General features: G+C 36.8%; 2 protein-coding genes across 2 annotated transcripts; both read left to right on the forward strand.

Moving 5' to 3' along the window:
* The first annotated feature begins 118 nt into the window (after positions 1-118).
* On the forward strand, positions 119-5,669 carry eIF3m (eukaryotic translation initiation factor 3 subunit M). The gene is made up of 7 exons (XM_028186608.2): positions 119-296; positions 393-572; positions 733-827; positions 1,522-1,737; positions 2,199-2,464; positions 3,956-4,099; positions 5,071-5,669. Exons 1-7 carry the CDS (start codon positions 252-254, stop codon positions 5,283-5,285), a joined length of 1,161 nt encoding a protein of 386 aa, XP_028042409.2. The 5' UTR covers positions 119-251; the 3' UTR covers positions 5,286-5,669.
* Positions 5,670-5,764: 95 nt separating this feature from the next.
* Positions 5,765-8,767, forward strand: LOC114252102 (SUN domain-containing protein 2). The gene is made up of 4 exons (XM_028186607.2): positions 5,765-6,007; positions 6,083-6,241; positions 7,132-7,418; positions 8,473-8,767. The coding sequence occupies exons 1-4, from the start codon at positions 5,819-5,821 to the stop codon at positions 8,765-8,767; spliced, it is 930 nt and encodes a 309-aa protein (XP_028042408.1). The 5' UTR covers positions 5,765-5,818.
* Positions 8,768-18,486: the final 9,719 nt, after the last annotated feature.

The following is an 18,486-nucleotide window of genomic DNA, read 5'->3' on the forward strand; positions in this document are numbered from 1 at the left end:
GTCACACTAACACCTTACAATGCTCATGTTGCAATACATTTCTCTCTATATCATTTTTCATAAAAAACAATATACAAAAGATTAGGCTATATGCTATGATACCTTTGCCTTCTCAGTTGAAAAAACTAGAAATACTACTCTAATATCTGTCATATCGTTTGCCACATTTCGTTGCTAAGAAATCGTTCTTGCATTCACTTTAATGCTTTTAAATAATAAATAAAAGAATACAGTTCGAAAAAGGAATTAAAATGCAAGGGCCAGCTGTGTTTATGGACATATCCCTGGAAGATCAGGTCAGTTTATGTCAACATAACCTGTCGTTCAAAACAAATTATTTGCTGCAATGTGTCTACATGCAAATTTTAATAAAATTTCTTTCTTGATTGAAGGCACTCGAACTGAGAAGATATTTTAAGAGCCTTGGCGCCGAGATTTCAGAAGAAAAATCAGCTAAGGGCATTGAGGATGATCTGCATAAGATCGTTGGGGTTTGTGATGCTTGTTTCAAAGAGCCGAGTGAATCGGATATCGAAGCCATTCTGAACAGTATTGTCTCTATTATGGTTTCTGTAAGTTGAACGCACAAAAGCTATAGTTATTTTTAATAAGAAACATCTAGGTGTACTTTAGCATTAATTAATTGTTTGACAGTTGACTTACTTATATATATCACACTTGTAACTTATATTTATACTTGTTACTTATATATATCATAACTAATATTCACAGATACCATTAGAAAGAGGAGAAAACCTTATCTTAGCATTTAGTCAAAGGCTCACTAAGGCTCCTGGCCCTAAACTTGGAATGGTAGCTCTGCAATCGTAAGTATATAGAGGTTTTTTTAACTATGGAAGTAACCTTTATTATTCAACCAACTACATCACTTATCAGATCTTAGTTACAAAGATTTAAGTGAAATCTGATAGGTTTAAATCCATACACTTGTTCTGTTGTTTCACATTCTTTATTTTTTGACTGATCCAATCTGCTAGTTGATGTTGAAGCCATCAAGACATAGGGAATAAGGCTTTTTATGTCTTGCCCTTAAAAGTGTAAAAATGAATGTTGCAATTTTTTATTTATTTATTTATTTAAATGTCAAATAAACAATATTTTAAAATCATTAGGGACAGAAAAAATGTGTCAAATAAATTTACTTATTTTTGGGATTCAATGGTTCCAATGTATATGTCTTAAAATATAAAAAAAATAGATCCTAGAATTCCAAATTGGTATTTTATAGAAGTGAAACAGAATATGTTAGGGGAAAAGCTTACAGAAAATTAAATGCTTGATGCTTGTGTGTGAATCAAAGTATGATTAAGTTAACTGCCCTAAGTAATAGTATATTCATCAAAAGTTTTATTTGTGCCACGAAAAGTGGAATTGACGACAGGAAAGTAATGAAAAAAATAATGATCCCAAATAATCACCGAGACTAACAGTATTTAGTTTAGGGTCAATCACTTTCATCCAAATGAAAGATAGTAATTTTGCAAAATGTTTGTTTCATAGGTTATGGAGACTTTACAACAACTTAGAACCCAACTCACCTCTAAGATACCATGTATATTATCATGTCATAGAACTGGCTGCACGAGTTGGATTTGTCAGGGAAGTCTTCACTGGAGTTGAGCAGCTTAGGAAAGAGTTTGCTAACTGCCCACCTTCTAATGAACAAATGCAGAAATTGTATCGGCTTTTACATCAAGTGTTAAAAGACCAAAACAGGTATGTTCTCACTACATTAAATTTATTAAAGAATGACCATATTATTTCTATGAGTGATGTACCAAAGTCTGATTGCTTGTTAAGGAAACATTTTTATTAATATTTCTCAAAATAGCATAGATATTTCACCAAAAGAGATTCTATGCTTAGAATTATGTTTTGCTATTTGAAAATTATTTTAGTAGTATTTGTTTTGTGTTAAAATTTCTAAATTATAAAAGTAATTTAAATATACGGTTTGCTGTTGTCATTGGACCTGCCAGATTTTAAAAACTGCTATCTACTAATAAGAGTATTATGTATGTAATATATTAAAAAGATGACAGCCTTGCACAGGAATGTCTTTCTTACAAGGGCACTAAATAAATAGTAAGTAAGTAGATTTTTGTAATCGCTTTGAATTAGTGTACAATACAAACTCGAATGTTCCGTTAAAAAATATAAATGTATTTTATTTACAGTGAACTAGCTGCTAAAGTAATGATTGAGCTACTGGGCACATATACAGATGAAAATGCTTCATATGCAAGAGAAGACGCAATTAAATGTATAGCGACAGCATTGGCAGATCCCAACACATTTCTGCTGGATCCCTTGTTAACATTAAAACCAGTACGTTTCCTGGAAGGAGAGCTCATTCACGATTTACTTACAATTTTTGTATCTGAAAAGTTGTCAAGCTACCAGACATTCTATAATAATCATAAAGAGTTTGTACATTCTCAAGGTAATTATTAATTTTATTTGCTTGATGTAATCATATGCATTTATTTATTTATTAGTACAGGTGAGCAAATAGCGGGCAATGTTAAAACTTTAATTGGGATTTCTTATGTTTTTTTTTTTATTGCCTGGATATGTGGACGAGCTCACAGCCCACCTGGTGTTAAGTGGTTGCTGGAACCCATAGACGTCTACAACGTAAATGCGCCACACACCTTGAGACATAAGTTCTAAGGTCTCAGTATAGTTACAACGGCTGCCCCACCCTTAGCATACATGAAAGCATAATAAAGTTTACAAGATTATGGTGGTCATATCCTAAACTCCCTAGATTTTAAGTAATTTAGTAGTGTTCAGAAACCTGAATTCCAGTACAATATGCTTGAGCATCTACTACCAGTATTAAAATGGGATTGTCACCATACACTGTAAAAGCCTGTTTTATCTCTATGCATCCACGCAGGCACCATAATAAATTTTGTCCTATGTTCTCATCAAGCCACTCTGTTGTAAAAAGGTACATTCTAAAACATTCTGAACAAGAAAACAGTGTTTCAAGTTCATGATAATCTGACAATGCAGAAATATGTTTAAATCTTTTATACTGTAGGTTCAACTAGGGCTAGACTAGGTAGAACAAGGACTGGGTGAAATGAAAGGAAATTGGTATAAACTAAACAAACTTTAACAAAATGAAAAAACTTTTCAGTTGGAGTTCAAAGTAGACCAATATCTATACCTTGACTCCTCTACTTACTCTCTACTAATAATGTAATAGATGATATTACTGTATATTCCCTATTTGTCATTTGGTAAAACTAGGGCTAACTATTTACAACACACCGTGTTAGTTCAGTTGTTTGTTAATAAGAACTTGCAAGATGCTCAATTTAATTTATGTCTACATTACTATTAAAAAAAAATAGGGATAACATGGCACTTGCCTAGAACCCAAGAGGGTATCCTTGAGTAGACAAATTCTAAAGTAAAAAGAATTGCCAACTGAATTTACAAAAAAATTATATACCTTATTTTAAACGTTTTTTCAAATTACTAGATTATTGTTAGCTTTAGATTGAAGCTAATATATTTTGTAACGAGATAGCTGTAAGCTATCGCAACTGTTAGAAATGTTTTTTGTCTTTATCCTTAGTTTTGGTAATCTTTGTGGGTACATACCAATTGTTATAATTTCAAAAAGGTGGTTACCGCTTTTTCACTGTTTTGTTTTGTGCATTTCGATTCTGCAACGAGTGTACAAGTATTAGAAGGTTTTTATGATTTCCAGCAGATGTCAATATATGCAAGGCTATTTACTTTGTATGACTATAAACTCTGCTAACCATTATACGTAACACTGTAGATAGCAAAGTCAAAAAGTAGAAATACCTCCTGCCAGATTAATATATATTGATGATGTGATAATATAGGTTAACTTATTTGGAATTAGTTTTCCTAGTCATAATTATTGTTAATAGCAGCTTATAATTTTCAGGCTTAAACCACGAACAGAATATTAAGAAAATGAGAATATTGTCATTTATGCAAATGGCAGAAACAAATCCAGACCTTACATTTGATGAGATTATATCTGAACTTCAAATTGAAGAGAAAGATGTGGAAGCATTCGTAATTGAAGGTATTTTATTATTTTAAGAAATCTTTATACCTATCTATTTCGTATTATAAAACTAGGTTGCGTCGGCAGAGCTAATTTTTCTCTTCCATTCTCTTCTATCAGCCGTCATCTCAACACTCCTCTCTCTCCTCTTTCTCCTCTCTCTCTTTCTCCTGTCTCTCCTCTCTCTCTCTTCTCTCTCTCTCTCTCTCTCTCTTCTCTCTCTCCTCTCTCTCCTCTCTCTCCTCTCTCTCTCTCTCTCTCTCTCTCTCCCTCTCTCTCTCTCCCCCCTCTCTCCCCCCTCTCTCACTCTCTCTCCTCTCTCATATCGTCATTCACACACCACCATGTCTTCTTCGGTCGACCTCTTCCCCATCTACCTTACACTACCATTTCCATACATCTAGTCACATGCATCTTCTCTCTACGTATCACATGTCCATACCACGCTAACCTGTCACCAGTCTCTCGGTTACATGTATGGATGGACTTGAAGTATTCCAGATGGTCTGTATCACAATTACGGCACAATCGTATTTATAGTAAAAATTAAAACTAGTCAACAATAATTTTGCGCAGGAGTTACCGCCCCTTTCAACATGTCCTCCGCCTGAAGAATAATAGATCAAAGCGTGGCCATCTTGTCTCTTTATCACTTCCACAAATAAGATGCGCCGGCGACATGTTGCAGGGGGGGGGGGGGGGTTTAACTGCCCCTGTGTGCTTAGTGCGAGTTTTTTAACATTCTCGATAGCGTAAAAGTTAACCCAATTTTGTATGCAGTTGGAACAGCGCCCCTAGCGGCAAACGTAAGCAAACGATCCCATTCCATACAAATATGAGCTAACTTTTACGATATCGAGAATGTTAAAAACTCGCACTAAGCACACTGATGTGACACAAAATCGTATGATTTTGGTGCTGTGTTGAGATGTGCGAGTTGACTTGCTCACTCGCCACAGACTCATACAACAAATTTTTTAAATCAACAGTACTGAAGACTCGTTTGGTGCGCGCCCGCATGGACCAGGCCCAGCGCACGGTCCGCGTGTCCAACACGATGCACCGCACGTTCGGGCGCGAGCAGTGGCAGCAGCTGCGCGACGTGCTGCTGGCGTGGCGCGCCAACGTGCACCAGGCGCACGAGGCCATGAAGTCCGTCGCCGCGGCGCAGATCGAATACGCCGCGCAACAACAGAAATCCTAATCGCAGTCACAACTTTGTTTATTATACATATTGCAATTGACTGACTTGTTATTCTGTTATCACAAAAATTGAGTGATTCATTTTCACCATTTCAGGGTAGGAATAGATTAGGCCGTTTAAATTAATACCTTTGCTTTTTCATTTTGAAATGTGATTGTTAGTATCACAGTATTTACGTGCCTAGTTATATACATAAATTTCTAAGTAGAAGATGGAAAAGGTGTCTTGAAATAATAGTGCAGTGCTATTTGGATAAAAATAAAATGAAAGCCTTTTTTAAGCAACCAAAATCTTGAAACTAGTGTCATCTGATACCTACAACCAGTTGCGATTTGTGTAATAAGAATAAATTTATTATTTTGTATCAATAAATCTGTCAAAATATTTTCTCGTTTTTATTACGCTCATTTGACTGATCAGTAATTCTGTTACATTTCTCCCTATCGAATTTCATTCACGTTCTTCTGACAAAACTGACACTAAAGTTGTCATAAAAACTGAAAAAACGAAAACATTTTCGAAGAGTACACTAAATGGATTATGATGATGAAAATAGTGGTTGTTTCCAAAACGTTTTTCGTTCGTTCGTTTGCGTGACTTTAACGTTGCTGTTATCATTGAATTTCTACGCTTATTTTTGGGGACCATCTGCAGATTCGCTCGATGGGGATTTTTCAGACATTAAATATGTCGTGATGCAGCTTACTCGCGGTCTTACAGAGGTATCACGTTATGTTTATGCAAAATCGGAAGAATAACATTTAGTTATTTAAATTTAAACAAATATATATCATAAGGTTAACAGAAAACACGAAAAGTTACAAAACGAAATGGAACGGATGTCGGCGGTGATTCCTGCCGTGGCTGCGGCTGCAGGACGCGCTAAAGACGCCTTGGAACCATCTCTGAGGAAGAACAGCCGACAGGCATTGGATAATTATGATTATGATAGACAGGTTCGCTTTTCTCATACAAAACAATTTTTTTTTCATTGATTTTGTCACAAAAATACCAAATATACACTATGCCCTCCGAACGGTGGCCGGCAAGATGTGGATGAGGAGAGCCGTAAACCGGGCTCGGTGGTATGGATTGGGAGAGGCCTATGTCCAGCAGTGGATGACTGGGCTGTTGATGATGATGATGATGATACACTATGCGGGTGTTAAATGGTTACGGAGCACATTATGATGTCAATGCTGCTATCCGTCTCAAAAACTTCGTCCAGATTTATAGAGATAGTATAAGGGGTCTTACACCTTTCCAATGGGAGCGCATGACTACTTTGTAGCAGCAGTAGGCACAGTTAGCAAAAGTTAGCACACAATGCACTACTGCTAATATAACTGCACTTTATGATTAATCTATTTCGACCACGAATGCATTAATTAATAATTTCAGATTTACAGGTTGGATTACATGTATTATAATAAGTAGGTAGTGTGTATATATTTTTTTATTGCTTACATCTGTGGACAAGCTCACGGTCCACTTGGCTTTAAGGAGTTAACGGAGCTCACAGACATCGGCAACGTAATTGCCACTACCCACCTTGAGACATGAGTTCTAAGGTCTCAATATTTTACAGTAGAACGGCTACCTTACCCTTCAAGCCGAAACGCATTACTGCTTCTTCACAGAAATAGGCAGGGTGGTGGTACCTATCCGTGCGGACAACAATATGCCCTACCACCATGTGTATGTTATGTTAAGAGTTTGTCCCAAGGTCTACATATAAACGATCGATTATTAAATATTGCCCTAGAGAACGAATAAACATTAAATGTACACACCACCAGTGAATCGAGATAAGGTAAAAGTTCTACAGTAGCATATTTTGATTTAGGTGGCTGATTACGCGCTCGAGTCCGCTGGTGGTCGCATATTAGACACTGGAGATACGATAGAGCACCTAGTTTATGAGTCGCCGATAAGTTGGGGCTTACATTTAATTACGTCGTGGATGTGTAGGGAATGTCAAGGGGCCAGTGCTATGATCCGCCCAGGTACTTTACCTGGAGAATGCTGGGCGTTCAAAGGATCGAAAGGTCAAGCTATGATACGTCTACTCGGTACTGTGAAGGTGATGGGTGTCAGTGTGGAGCATATTCCGGCGCATATCTCGCCAACCAGGTCAGCTAAATTATAACATTACTTTTCAATTAATAGCTTAGGTATTTTCGAAGATGAGCTAGGAATTTTAGCTGTACGCTCAGCTCTTTTGAACTCGTTGTGGCCTAAAAGACAGGACATCCGGTGCATTCGTATCTAGCGCAAAATTATAATTTAGGTATTTACTGGTGGTAGGACCTCTTGTGAGTTCGCACGCGTACCACCACCTTGCCTATTTTTGCCGTGAAGCAGTTTGAAGGGTGGGTGGTGGTGGGGCAGCTGTTGTGCCTATACTGAGACCTTTAGAACCCATATCTCAAGGCTGGTGGCGGAATTTTACGTTGTAGATGTCTACGGGTTCCAGTAACCACTTAATATCAGTTGGGCTGTGAGCTCACCCATCGATCTAGGCAATAAAAAATAATTACCATTTGGCATCTGGATCTGATATAAACTCATTGCCCGGTTGTTTCCTGAGCCCTAAGATATGTCGTTCTTTAAACGAGGATTGAGAGAGTCCTCAGCAGTAAGCAGCAGATTTGCTCTGTCCCCGGCATCTTTAATGTCCGTTAGCAGTAGTTTTTTTTTCCTACCTAAGCTGATGGTCTAGTGAGACTATATCAGCGTAACCTTAACTAGTAGGTGAGCTCTCGGGGCTCAAACCTTACGATGTTGCTAACACGAACTCTAGAAAGAGTCGTGCTTCGCAGAATCTACCACTGGATCGGAAACGCGACCCACTGAGAAGATCCGTCGAGAAACTCAGTGGCCTGTGTCTGTGAGCAGTAGTGTCCATCAGGTAGGCCATAGACATTTATGCGTTTGAATGTTGAAGACAACGGCAAGCATTTGTCTAATTGTTTTTTCTTATTCGCTGGTCGCCTGGTGGATTTGATGGTCCTGGTGGGCCGTGAGGCAGTCTTCTCATTTTCAGCAATTCTAGCAATTTCAAAAATTAACAACACTGTTCAAATATATAAGTAATATATTTTTTTACCTAATATCCCTGAGATTCTACTAACATTGCGCATTGTGAAAGTATGTAAAAAGTCAATAAATGCGGATTCTGTTACAGGGAAATATCTTCGGCGCCACGACTATTCCAAGTGGAAGGCTTAGAATATCGCAGCGATCCGTACCCCCACGACTTTGGTACCTTTGAATACGATAAGGAGGGCAAACCGATTCAGTACTTTGAAGTGTTGTATCCTTCAACGAAGGGGTACAGCTTGATAAGGATACGCGTGCTTACTAATTGGGGACATCCTGTGTATACTTGCGTGTACCGAGTGAGGGTTCACGGTGAATTGTCGGGACGTAATCAAAACTTCGGTGCCGACGACACGGAGATGCGAATCGAAAATGAATAATATTATATATGGAAATAACGTAAATATTGTTATATTATATTATGAATATAACAATAATATAACAATATTTACGTAAAATCACATTATAAATGTTGTAAAATAAATAAGGTACTTAGAAATTACAGTCACTTTTATTTGTTTCATATATTATGTAGATGGAGAAAACTTTTACGGTTTAAATGCGCGTTTTTTTTATTGTCTTCATTTTGTTCGGACGCCTGTCCGTGACCACGGAAACTTTAAAGTAATCATTGCTTAAATTATACTACGCGAAAATCAAAGAAAAGAATACACGTAGGTATTCTATTATAATGGGATTGAGCAAGGTACCTATACAATAGTGGCAGTGCACGTGTGTTACAGTACGTATCAGTGAAAGTTTTTAAAATCAACCTGGGTTCTATTGTCGCCCTGCTCCGAAAGAAATCCAACAGTAACTGTCCGAAGAAGCCCACTGAAGCAGTGAATGATACTCCGAAATAATAATTCATAATATAGGTACATAAACGTTTGTAATAAATATATATTTGATTTTCATTGCGTATATCGGGTATACGAGTTCACATCATAGTACCCGGTTTTGAGACATGAGGTTTTAGGCAATTTTATTATGTCGGGGCCGTCCCATTTTTCGTGACTAGAACGCGTGATTGCTTTGCTGCAGAAAAAGCAGAAAGCAGATACGAACTTGTGCGAACTAACAAATACAATCAAAATTCTACAATTTTAAAAAGTTTTTGGCTTTTAATTTTTATAACACGATTGCTACGTTATTCCTTCATCGTGGAAATAATTTTTTAATATATGTTAGGTACATATTTCATTGCAAAAATTCTTACCTGCTCCTAAGATAGAACACCGGCATAGTCGCTTCACTTGATACAACAGGCATCTTTTCGGGTAGGACACAATGATCTCGGGCGAAACTTACTGATCATTAACGAATTATAGATTTAATTGATGTCAGTACAAGAGCTATTCCAAATCCAATTCCTTGAGTAAAAAATCTAATAATTAACAATTGTGTATTTTATATAATATGTTTTTATAACTCTTTCATAGTGATTTTTACCATGGAGTCTAGCTGTTCGATTTTCGGTTGAAGTATTTTTTATTTATTAAATATTCATAATTATAAGAAGTTCTGTTCCTAATATAGCTGACGGCGGATGTATCGAGCTCAACAATTAGATTATAATTTCAAAAGTGCAAACACATATATATGAATTTAAATAGAAAGAGGAATATCAAATTGGGATTTCCAAGGTCACCTTCAATTGTTTCATTCAGCCACTGTAGAGATCCGTGCACAATAGATTAATACATAATATAATTTTACTTAATTTTATAATATAATATTAGTTAATATATATTTATATTCTTATATTATATTTTAATACAATATAATATACTAATTAACAATTGATTAATTTAAATTCTTAATCCAATGTTTCTTAATTATGTACATGGTAAACTAATACCACAGAACGTTTTTTATATGTTAAATATCCATTGCGCCGACCCATTAAAGCCAGGTGTGTGTCCGGTTAGCTCTATTGTACGTTTGCACAAAACGAGAGAAAGCCAAAACCATGTGTAGATGTTAATCTGGATGTCCAGCAGCCGAACGCTATAAAATTCGACTATTGTGTACCGAACAAAACGACAAAGCACATAAATTAACTTGAGCAAAGTGATCATGAGCCCCCGTCGAGTCCACACTAATGGGTTGAGCGAGCCAGTACTGATCTTTTGTATAACCATAATATTCTTCAGAAACGTTATGAAAGAAGTTTTATTTAATTTATTACTCGTACGCAAAAAAAAAGTTAACGCAAAAGGATTTAGTTACACAATAGGACATTTTAGATGTTTGCTACCGTGAGGTATATAGGATAGTGTTTTGCGATTGACACACGACACAGAGACTTTGATCAGTATCCTATGAACGTTTTTACGAGCTTAAACGTTTTATTTAATCGTTTCAATAAACTATTGCTCGCCCGAAATTCAATCATATTCATTGACATATCAGGATTTATATTTTTTTATTACTTAGTTGGTTGGACGGTATGGACCGTCCAACCGACGGTATGGACCGGAAAAAAGACAGGTATGGACCTGTCTTTTTTTCCTACCTATTCGTTGGTAACTTAAGAAGGGGCTATTCCAGTTAAACTCTGACGGGTAAGTGAGCTCACTGGCTCGACCTGAGAAAATTTGTTATCATAAGTCCTGCGAAGAGCAGTGCTTCGCAAAATCTACAACAGGATCGAAATTGCGACTCACTGAGAAGATCCGCCGAGAAACCCAGTAGCCCCAGCCTACCTAGTGCTAAGTGGTTACCGGAGCAGTGCTCCTAACGGGAGCCCAGTGGTGGATTTACCTAAGGACGGCCCCAATCGTGTCATAAACTTAATATAACGTATGGCCGGCGGACTGCACTGCATGGTGCAATCTATACCGCATCCTTAAATACTCTATTATCATCTCAGCTATTATTATTATTTATTATAGTATTATAATAAACTTATGGTTAATTTTACCCACACTTCCCACCCGCACTTGCGATAACAAGTAGCTCCGTACAAATTAATTGTGTTTAATTTTTAATAGATATTCAAATATTTAACTCGCAATTAAGTGTTGAAAGTAGATAACACTCGTGTAAAAGTTATCAAAACCAAGTATGCCAAATTGGCAGAGTATGTTAGAGCAAATAACTAGTTGTAACAACCTATGTACCATATTCTTGCGAAATGAAACTTTTTTTTTCCTAAATTTATAAATCTATTTAGATAAAAGTTGGCAATAAAGTAATTTCATTATGTAGTCTATATGGTGGATGCTGAGAAAGGGGCGGCTGATGGCTTGGGGCCTAGGGCGGCCGTGACTGCAAATCCGCCACTGCAGAACACACAGACATTAACAACGCAAACGGCGCCAGCCACGTTAGAAATCAGTTCTAATTATCAGTTTTTATATTGTAATGAAATACCTCATCCTTCAAACACAAAAGCATACAGAAAGAAGCAGAGTAGTGGTGCCTACCCGTGCAAGCTTTTAAGATGCCCTACCATCAGTTAAATGCGTTCCTTTTATGTATTATATTTTCTTTTTCGTGTTAGGATTGTTATGTTTATTTATTCTGGTAAATTTATTTCCAAATACATTTTTGGTAACATCAAAGCCCAACTTAAATTAGCTAAGCTACTTAAGCACTGAGAATCGGTTGACAACAGAGAACTCCAATACAAGGTATAATTGTTTTGTTCTGGTCTATTTATATTATTATACTTAGTCTGGCCATAAATACTGTTACAAAGGAAAACAAAAAAAATCTATGACAAATAACATTTATTACTTTTACAGTGTGTTAGTTTTTTGGAGGAATATACGACAAAGGGAAGATCTTCCACCGAGCGAGTGATATTTGCTCGGTAGACCGACGGTCCCGGGTAATATTTGCTCGGTAGACCGACGGTCCTAATGTTGTTGTTCGGAACTTGTATATATGCGCTTTATCTTGAAAATGTCGTAAGCGAGATTCAGGCATCTGTCAATTATCTTGCGTTGTATGATGGCTACCCGCCACATCACTCCCCTCCGAGACCGGAGGTCGTGTCATTTTAGTTATCGTTGTCCGTGCTGAGATTAGCTTGCAAGTGCCAGTGCTGCTCGAAGTTTGCGGTGAGTCGAAACTGAACTTGAGTGCTGCGTGATTGTCGCCAGTGCTGCTCGAAGTCTGCGGTGAGTCGAGACTGAGCTTGAATGCTGCGCGTGTATCGTGAGTAATCCATGTGATGCAGAGCTGCCACGCCGGAGATGTGTGACCCCAAGCGTTGATGATCCGGTCGTGGGCTGCGATGGACTGTAATGGCGTGATGAGGCAGTGAAGATGCGTGCCGTAGGACCAGGAAGCGCGGTGAGTCGGCTGCGATGATCCTGTTGAGGCTGCGATGCTGGCTTGCTATGGGATGACTGTCGATGACTTGTTTTATCTTCGAGAATGCGGGGATTATGGTAGCCGAAGTTCTTGATGCGCTGATGATGAAGTGTGAAGGCTGCAATTGTTCCGTCGCAGGTCACCAGTTTGGGAGATATACGACGAAAGGAAGATCTTCCACCGAGCGGGTGATATTTGCTCGGTAGACCGACGGTCCCAATGTTGTTGTTCGGAACTTGTATATATGCGCTTTATCTTGAAAATGTCGTAAGCGAGATTCAGGCATCTGTCAATTATCTTGCGTTGTATGATGGCTACCCGCCACAGTTTAATACATAAATATAAAACAATTTAAAGTATAAAAAGCTTATTCGAAGTGGTCTCCATTGGCTGCAATACAGTCCTTTAAACGTTGAGGCCAGCTATCAATAGAAGCACGCACTCTTTCCATGGGAAAAAATTTCACTACCAATCGTAGGGATTGTTTTAGGGACTCCAAATTATCATGGCGTTTAGAGCAAGCCGTACTCTCTAAAACTGACCATAAATCATAATCCAGCGGATTAAGATTGGGACTAGACGACGGCCAGTCTTCAGCTCTGATGAAGTCCGAAACGTTCGTTTCCAACCAAGACTGCGTAGACCGAGCTTTATGTTCTGGCGCCGAGTCTTGCTGGAAGGACCATTCTTGATTATTAAACATGGTGTTGTTAAGGGGCTTAACAACACCATGGGGAATGATCAAGATACCATTCTCAAGAATGGTATCTTGATACACTTGTGCCGATGTTTTGATACCTTTTTCACAAAAGTATGGCTCAGTTACTCCTTCATAGCTAATACCCTACCAAACCATCACTGACTCGACTAATTGGGAAGCTTCCTTAGAGCTTTGAGCATAAATACGGTCATTTTGTTTGTTAAAATGTTGCTCAATTGTAAAAATGTTCTCATCCGTAAACAAAAATTTTCTATGACCTCACTTTGCGTACCGCTTCAGTAGTTGTTTCGATTTTACCACCCTATTCTCTTTTAAATTATCAGTTAAGAAATGACCAGTACGTCTCTTATAGGCTGCAAGTCCTAAGTCATCTTTTAAAATACTCGACATGTATCTAGGTGCTATCTTCATCTCCCGAGATAAAATCTTTTGCTTTCGGATAGGATTTCTTCGAATTCATTCCCTTACTGCTTTGACCACCTTTTTCGTACGAACACTACGTGGACGGCCAGATCTTTTTCTGTCACAAACAGAGGATGTCTCATTGCACCTATTCATAGCCCGGTACGCAAACATTTTACTAATACCAAGCTGATGGAGAGTTTTAAAAATTATAATGTATTTGGCTCCATACCTACTTTGTGTAATGCAATCACAGCGATTCGGTTCTCTTTATTACCCCACTCCATTTTAATATCGCAAAATATTGTACAATGTATTGGCGCCAAAATGAGAAAACACAATGAGCAATCATATAAAAATGACAGATTCCAAATTCAAATGTAATATTTTGTTTATTTTTAATTATAACAGTATTTATGGCCAGACTAAGTAGATACCACAGCGCGTATGATTCTAACTATATGACGCGAGATTGAATTTCCGCTTTTTTATAATGGCTATTCCTTTGAATCGAACGGATGCTTCGCGGCAGAAATAACCAGAGTGGTCGTAACTATGTTTTTATTTAATATTGCCATCGACAGAATTGTTTACGCAAGCGGTTACCGTGGTTCAGACCACTACCATGAGTATTGGAAAGTTGCTGACCGCTGCTTAGGACCTTTCAAATTTCGTCTCAAAAATAGATTTTGTAGCACGTAGGACCACCTTAGCTATTATTACCATTAATTTTCTGACGATCATTCTGCCTATTTCAGCCACGAATTAAACATTACTTATACTTTGAAATGTGAATAGTGACATTTTCTTTGTGAAGTTCATGAACTTAGGTATTGAGTTACTATTAAATCTAAGACTTAAAGACATTTAATAAAATACTAATCAAATCTTAATTTTATAACAAAGACAAAACCACCATTGAAAGCATTTCAATTTCCATCATCACCTTATCGATTTTTGAGAATATCAGAAATTGTACCACAGTAACGGTACTAATAATCCATTCATTTTTTGTATTTTTCGTAATAAACTAAATTCTTATTGGGATTTGAAGAATGAACATCTTCTATATGTACTATTTATTGTATGTGAATTTGTTAAATAGTTCCTTTTAGCATACCTACATTGTCTTAGACTAAACATAATATTATGTAGACGCGCTTCTCAAATGATATTCATTTTCCTTGTACAGGAATTCCAATACTATCCAAGTCATAAATCTTAGATTCGTAATGGCAAAACAACATGAGTCGTAGAAATCGAAACCTTATACCACACCTACATTATCCATCGGACGTAAATATAAATATGTTTTTTTATAGGAAACAGTTATCACAAAATACTACTACAGCTACTATATTATTTTTGATACATTTGTGCATAATATAATTTAATGCAATATATCTGTTATTACATATTATTAATATACAATAGAATAAAAATATTTTTTTAATGCAATCTCATTTTACACTCAAAAGTAAAAAAACTTAAATTTCATTAAATAATTTTATATAAATTTTCACGGTAGCTAGCACAGCATCAAAATATTTAAATTTAATATTAAAGTTTTCCTTTATAAAGACTGTTATAGTTCAAATATACCATGTGAAATGTTCAGTATTTAAATTACATACCTATCGCTTACCAAAATTAACCATCGTCACAATAAAGATGCGGTAGGCAGCGGCTTGGCTCTGCCCCTGGCATTGCTGAAGTCCATGGGCGACGGTAACCACTCACCATCAGGTGGGCCGTATGCTCGTCTGCCTACAAGGGCAATAAAAAAAAAAAAGATGTCTAAATAACAGTTAATTTAAGTTCCAGCATAGTATCCAGTTGCTTTTACACATATTTTTTTTATTCCTTTGATGGTTGGACGAGCTCACAGCCCACCTGGTGTTAAGTGGCTACTGGAGCCCATAGACATCTACAACGTAAATGCACCATCCACCTTGAGATATAAGTTCTAAGGTCTCAAGTATAGTTACAACGGCTGCCCCACCTTTCAAACCGAAACGCACTACTGCTTCACGGCAGAAATAAGCAGGGCGGTGGTACCTATCCGCGCGGACTCACAAGAGGTCCTACCACCAGTAAGAATTGTAAGTATATAAAATTTATAAATGATTAAAATAATTTAAATAATAAAATGTTTTTAATGTGTACTAAGCCTATATTTGATAAATGAATTCTAACTATTGAGATAAATTTAGGCAACGCGACGTCTACATCTGTATCAAAGGAGCGACAAGCGTATAATCGTGCTCACAATTTCGTTACATACCGTCTTCGAGATATAGCCAGTAGCTCATTCATTACCCGAAGTACCTACTTCAATTCGGAACCCTTCTCTGTGACAAATAGATCGGACTCGTAAAGGGTGAAAGCATCTCTCCATGAAATCTATCCTTTTCGAAGAGCGCCGCCCACGTGCCCTGCTCAATATTAATGATGTGATCTTAGTTCAAACGTCTCTCGCAGCTTCTGCTTGACATGTATTAATGAAGAGTATTTGTGTCCGCAGTTGTCTGTTTGGTCAACTGTTTCGGGTACCTACTATAAAGATCGTGAAAAAAATGGCATCGAATGAGGCCAAAGCGGATTGATAAATATCCACATTCGATCCAACGAAGTTTTCTTTACGACAAGTTTTAGCACGCGCACGTTCTAACACGTATGTTTAGTCTTAAGAGAAAATCAAAATCACTGATTTGGCCTTACGCTTAATCAATTTTGATCTGCGTTAGTATAGACTATAGAGTGTGTATTTATTTTTCATTGTACACGAGAAGCAAAACTTAATTATAAAATAAAACGTAGGTCTTTTCGCCAACGGTAATCCGTTTGTTTACAATATATATTTTATAACAATAATTTCTATTTAACCTAATAAATAAGTTTGAATACATTAATTGTCTGATATTTTTATAAATGTCGGTTATTGATTTCGTTAAGTTTGAGGGTAAATACTCTTAAATAATTCTTTATATGGTTCGTCAAAATATTTAACAATATTGATTTGTGAATTCTGTTTCTGGTCTGTTGCCCTAAGAACTATAACGAGTAAAGGATTGTCACTAGTTGCTAATAGGAGCCTCGTCGAAAATAATCAGTGAAGCGTTCTACTAGCTTCCGCTAAACCCGTTGCAAGTTATGAGCGGTAAAGTTTTTATATAATTTGATTTCTGTTTTTTTTAATATTCTTAGAATTGATTTTTAACTATGCTTAAAATATAATTTAAGCACGGCATATACTTAACTGGTTCATATTGTTAAATATATTATTTTGAAAATAATTTTATGGTTCGGTTTTCCATGGTACCGACAAACATCTATCTTTGAATGAAGTTTAAGGAAAGTATACCTTGTAGTAGGCAACGAAACGGCCGTATTCGTGCTGGTATTGATAGCCGTATGTATGCAGCTATGTCCACTTTTCATCAGCTAATTTTACAGTATTGCTAGTATCGATAGAAATAAAAGAAGAGGACGGAGGTATTCCGTGGGCAGATTTAAAGGTTTTCAAATCGGTTAAAGGTCAATCGAAGGTTTTTGTAGTTGTTAAATTTTCTGTATAAACTTTCGCGGTAAAACAATAACACCGTGTAATGAAAAAGAAACCCGCCATTTTGTATTTTTTATTACCAGTGAATTATTGGTTCCGGCTTAGTCTTAACCTTTACTATCTTATGATAACATCTCGCTTATTCTGCCGCAGAGGTATCTTGACTTCCAATTTTTAGGTGAACCTTAAGAGAGATCAAGTTCGGTTGAATGAGGCTCAAATAAATTATTGCATAAGAGAATAATATTCTAATTAAGTGTATTATTATAATTATACATTTCGTTCACGCTATATTTTGTAATTGCGTAATTGTAATACATAGATGTAACTTGTATCTAAGCTTTTATTTTGTACCAAACGTAAAAGAAGATGGTGTGTGCGTAGGTGTGAAAGGATCCGTTTTAAATAGTCTCCGAAGGCTTTGTCTGGCAGACAGGCTTTGTTCGGATCACATCAAGAATGCTCTCGTGTCCGCTTCAGTGACTCCGTTAAATGTCTCGGCTCAGGAAATGCGATTTTAACAGCGAAAACATCAGAATTACAAGTCATCACGATCCACTCCATTGCCTTCAGGCAAAAAGGGTTTGTTGTCAAACTCTTGCCCGTCGTCTTAGTCTGTTTTCTAAAAACAGTCAAACAATTCTATAAGTTTTTGTTAATCTTAAAAAAAACTTCCACGTCATGTCTATATTACGCAACAGCATTTAGTACCCGCATGTGCTGTTCTTAATAGGTGTACATAGCTTAAGTCGCATGGTTGTGTGGTTTCGACTCAGAAAAATACCACTGAATCTCTTATCAGGGGTGTCGTAAAGGCGGCTAATCTCAGCTCATGGTTAATTGGAAACATTACATCTGGTGGTTGTCTGTAAAAAATCACTCTTATCGATAATACAGCCAGTGCTATTTTTGTGTTTAATGTTTTGTATTTCTTTTTTTATTATATTATTGGTGTTTAAAAAAAGCATACTCCAGGGTATTCTCATATCCCAAGTTTGTTGGCGGCGCTCACGATCTAGTATTAACGGATTTCTGCAACCACTTTACGTCAGGTGGGCTATGTTCTCGTTCACCAATCTTAATTT

The sequence above is a fragment of the Bombyx mandarina genome, chromosome 13 (assembly GCF_030267445.1).
Source record: "Bombyx mandarina strain Sakado chromosome 13, ASM3026744v2".
In the NCBI taxonomy this organism is placed as follows: Eukaryota; Metazoa; Arthropoda; class Insecta; order Lepidoptera; family Bombycidae; genus Bombyx; species Bombyx mandarina.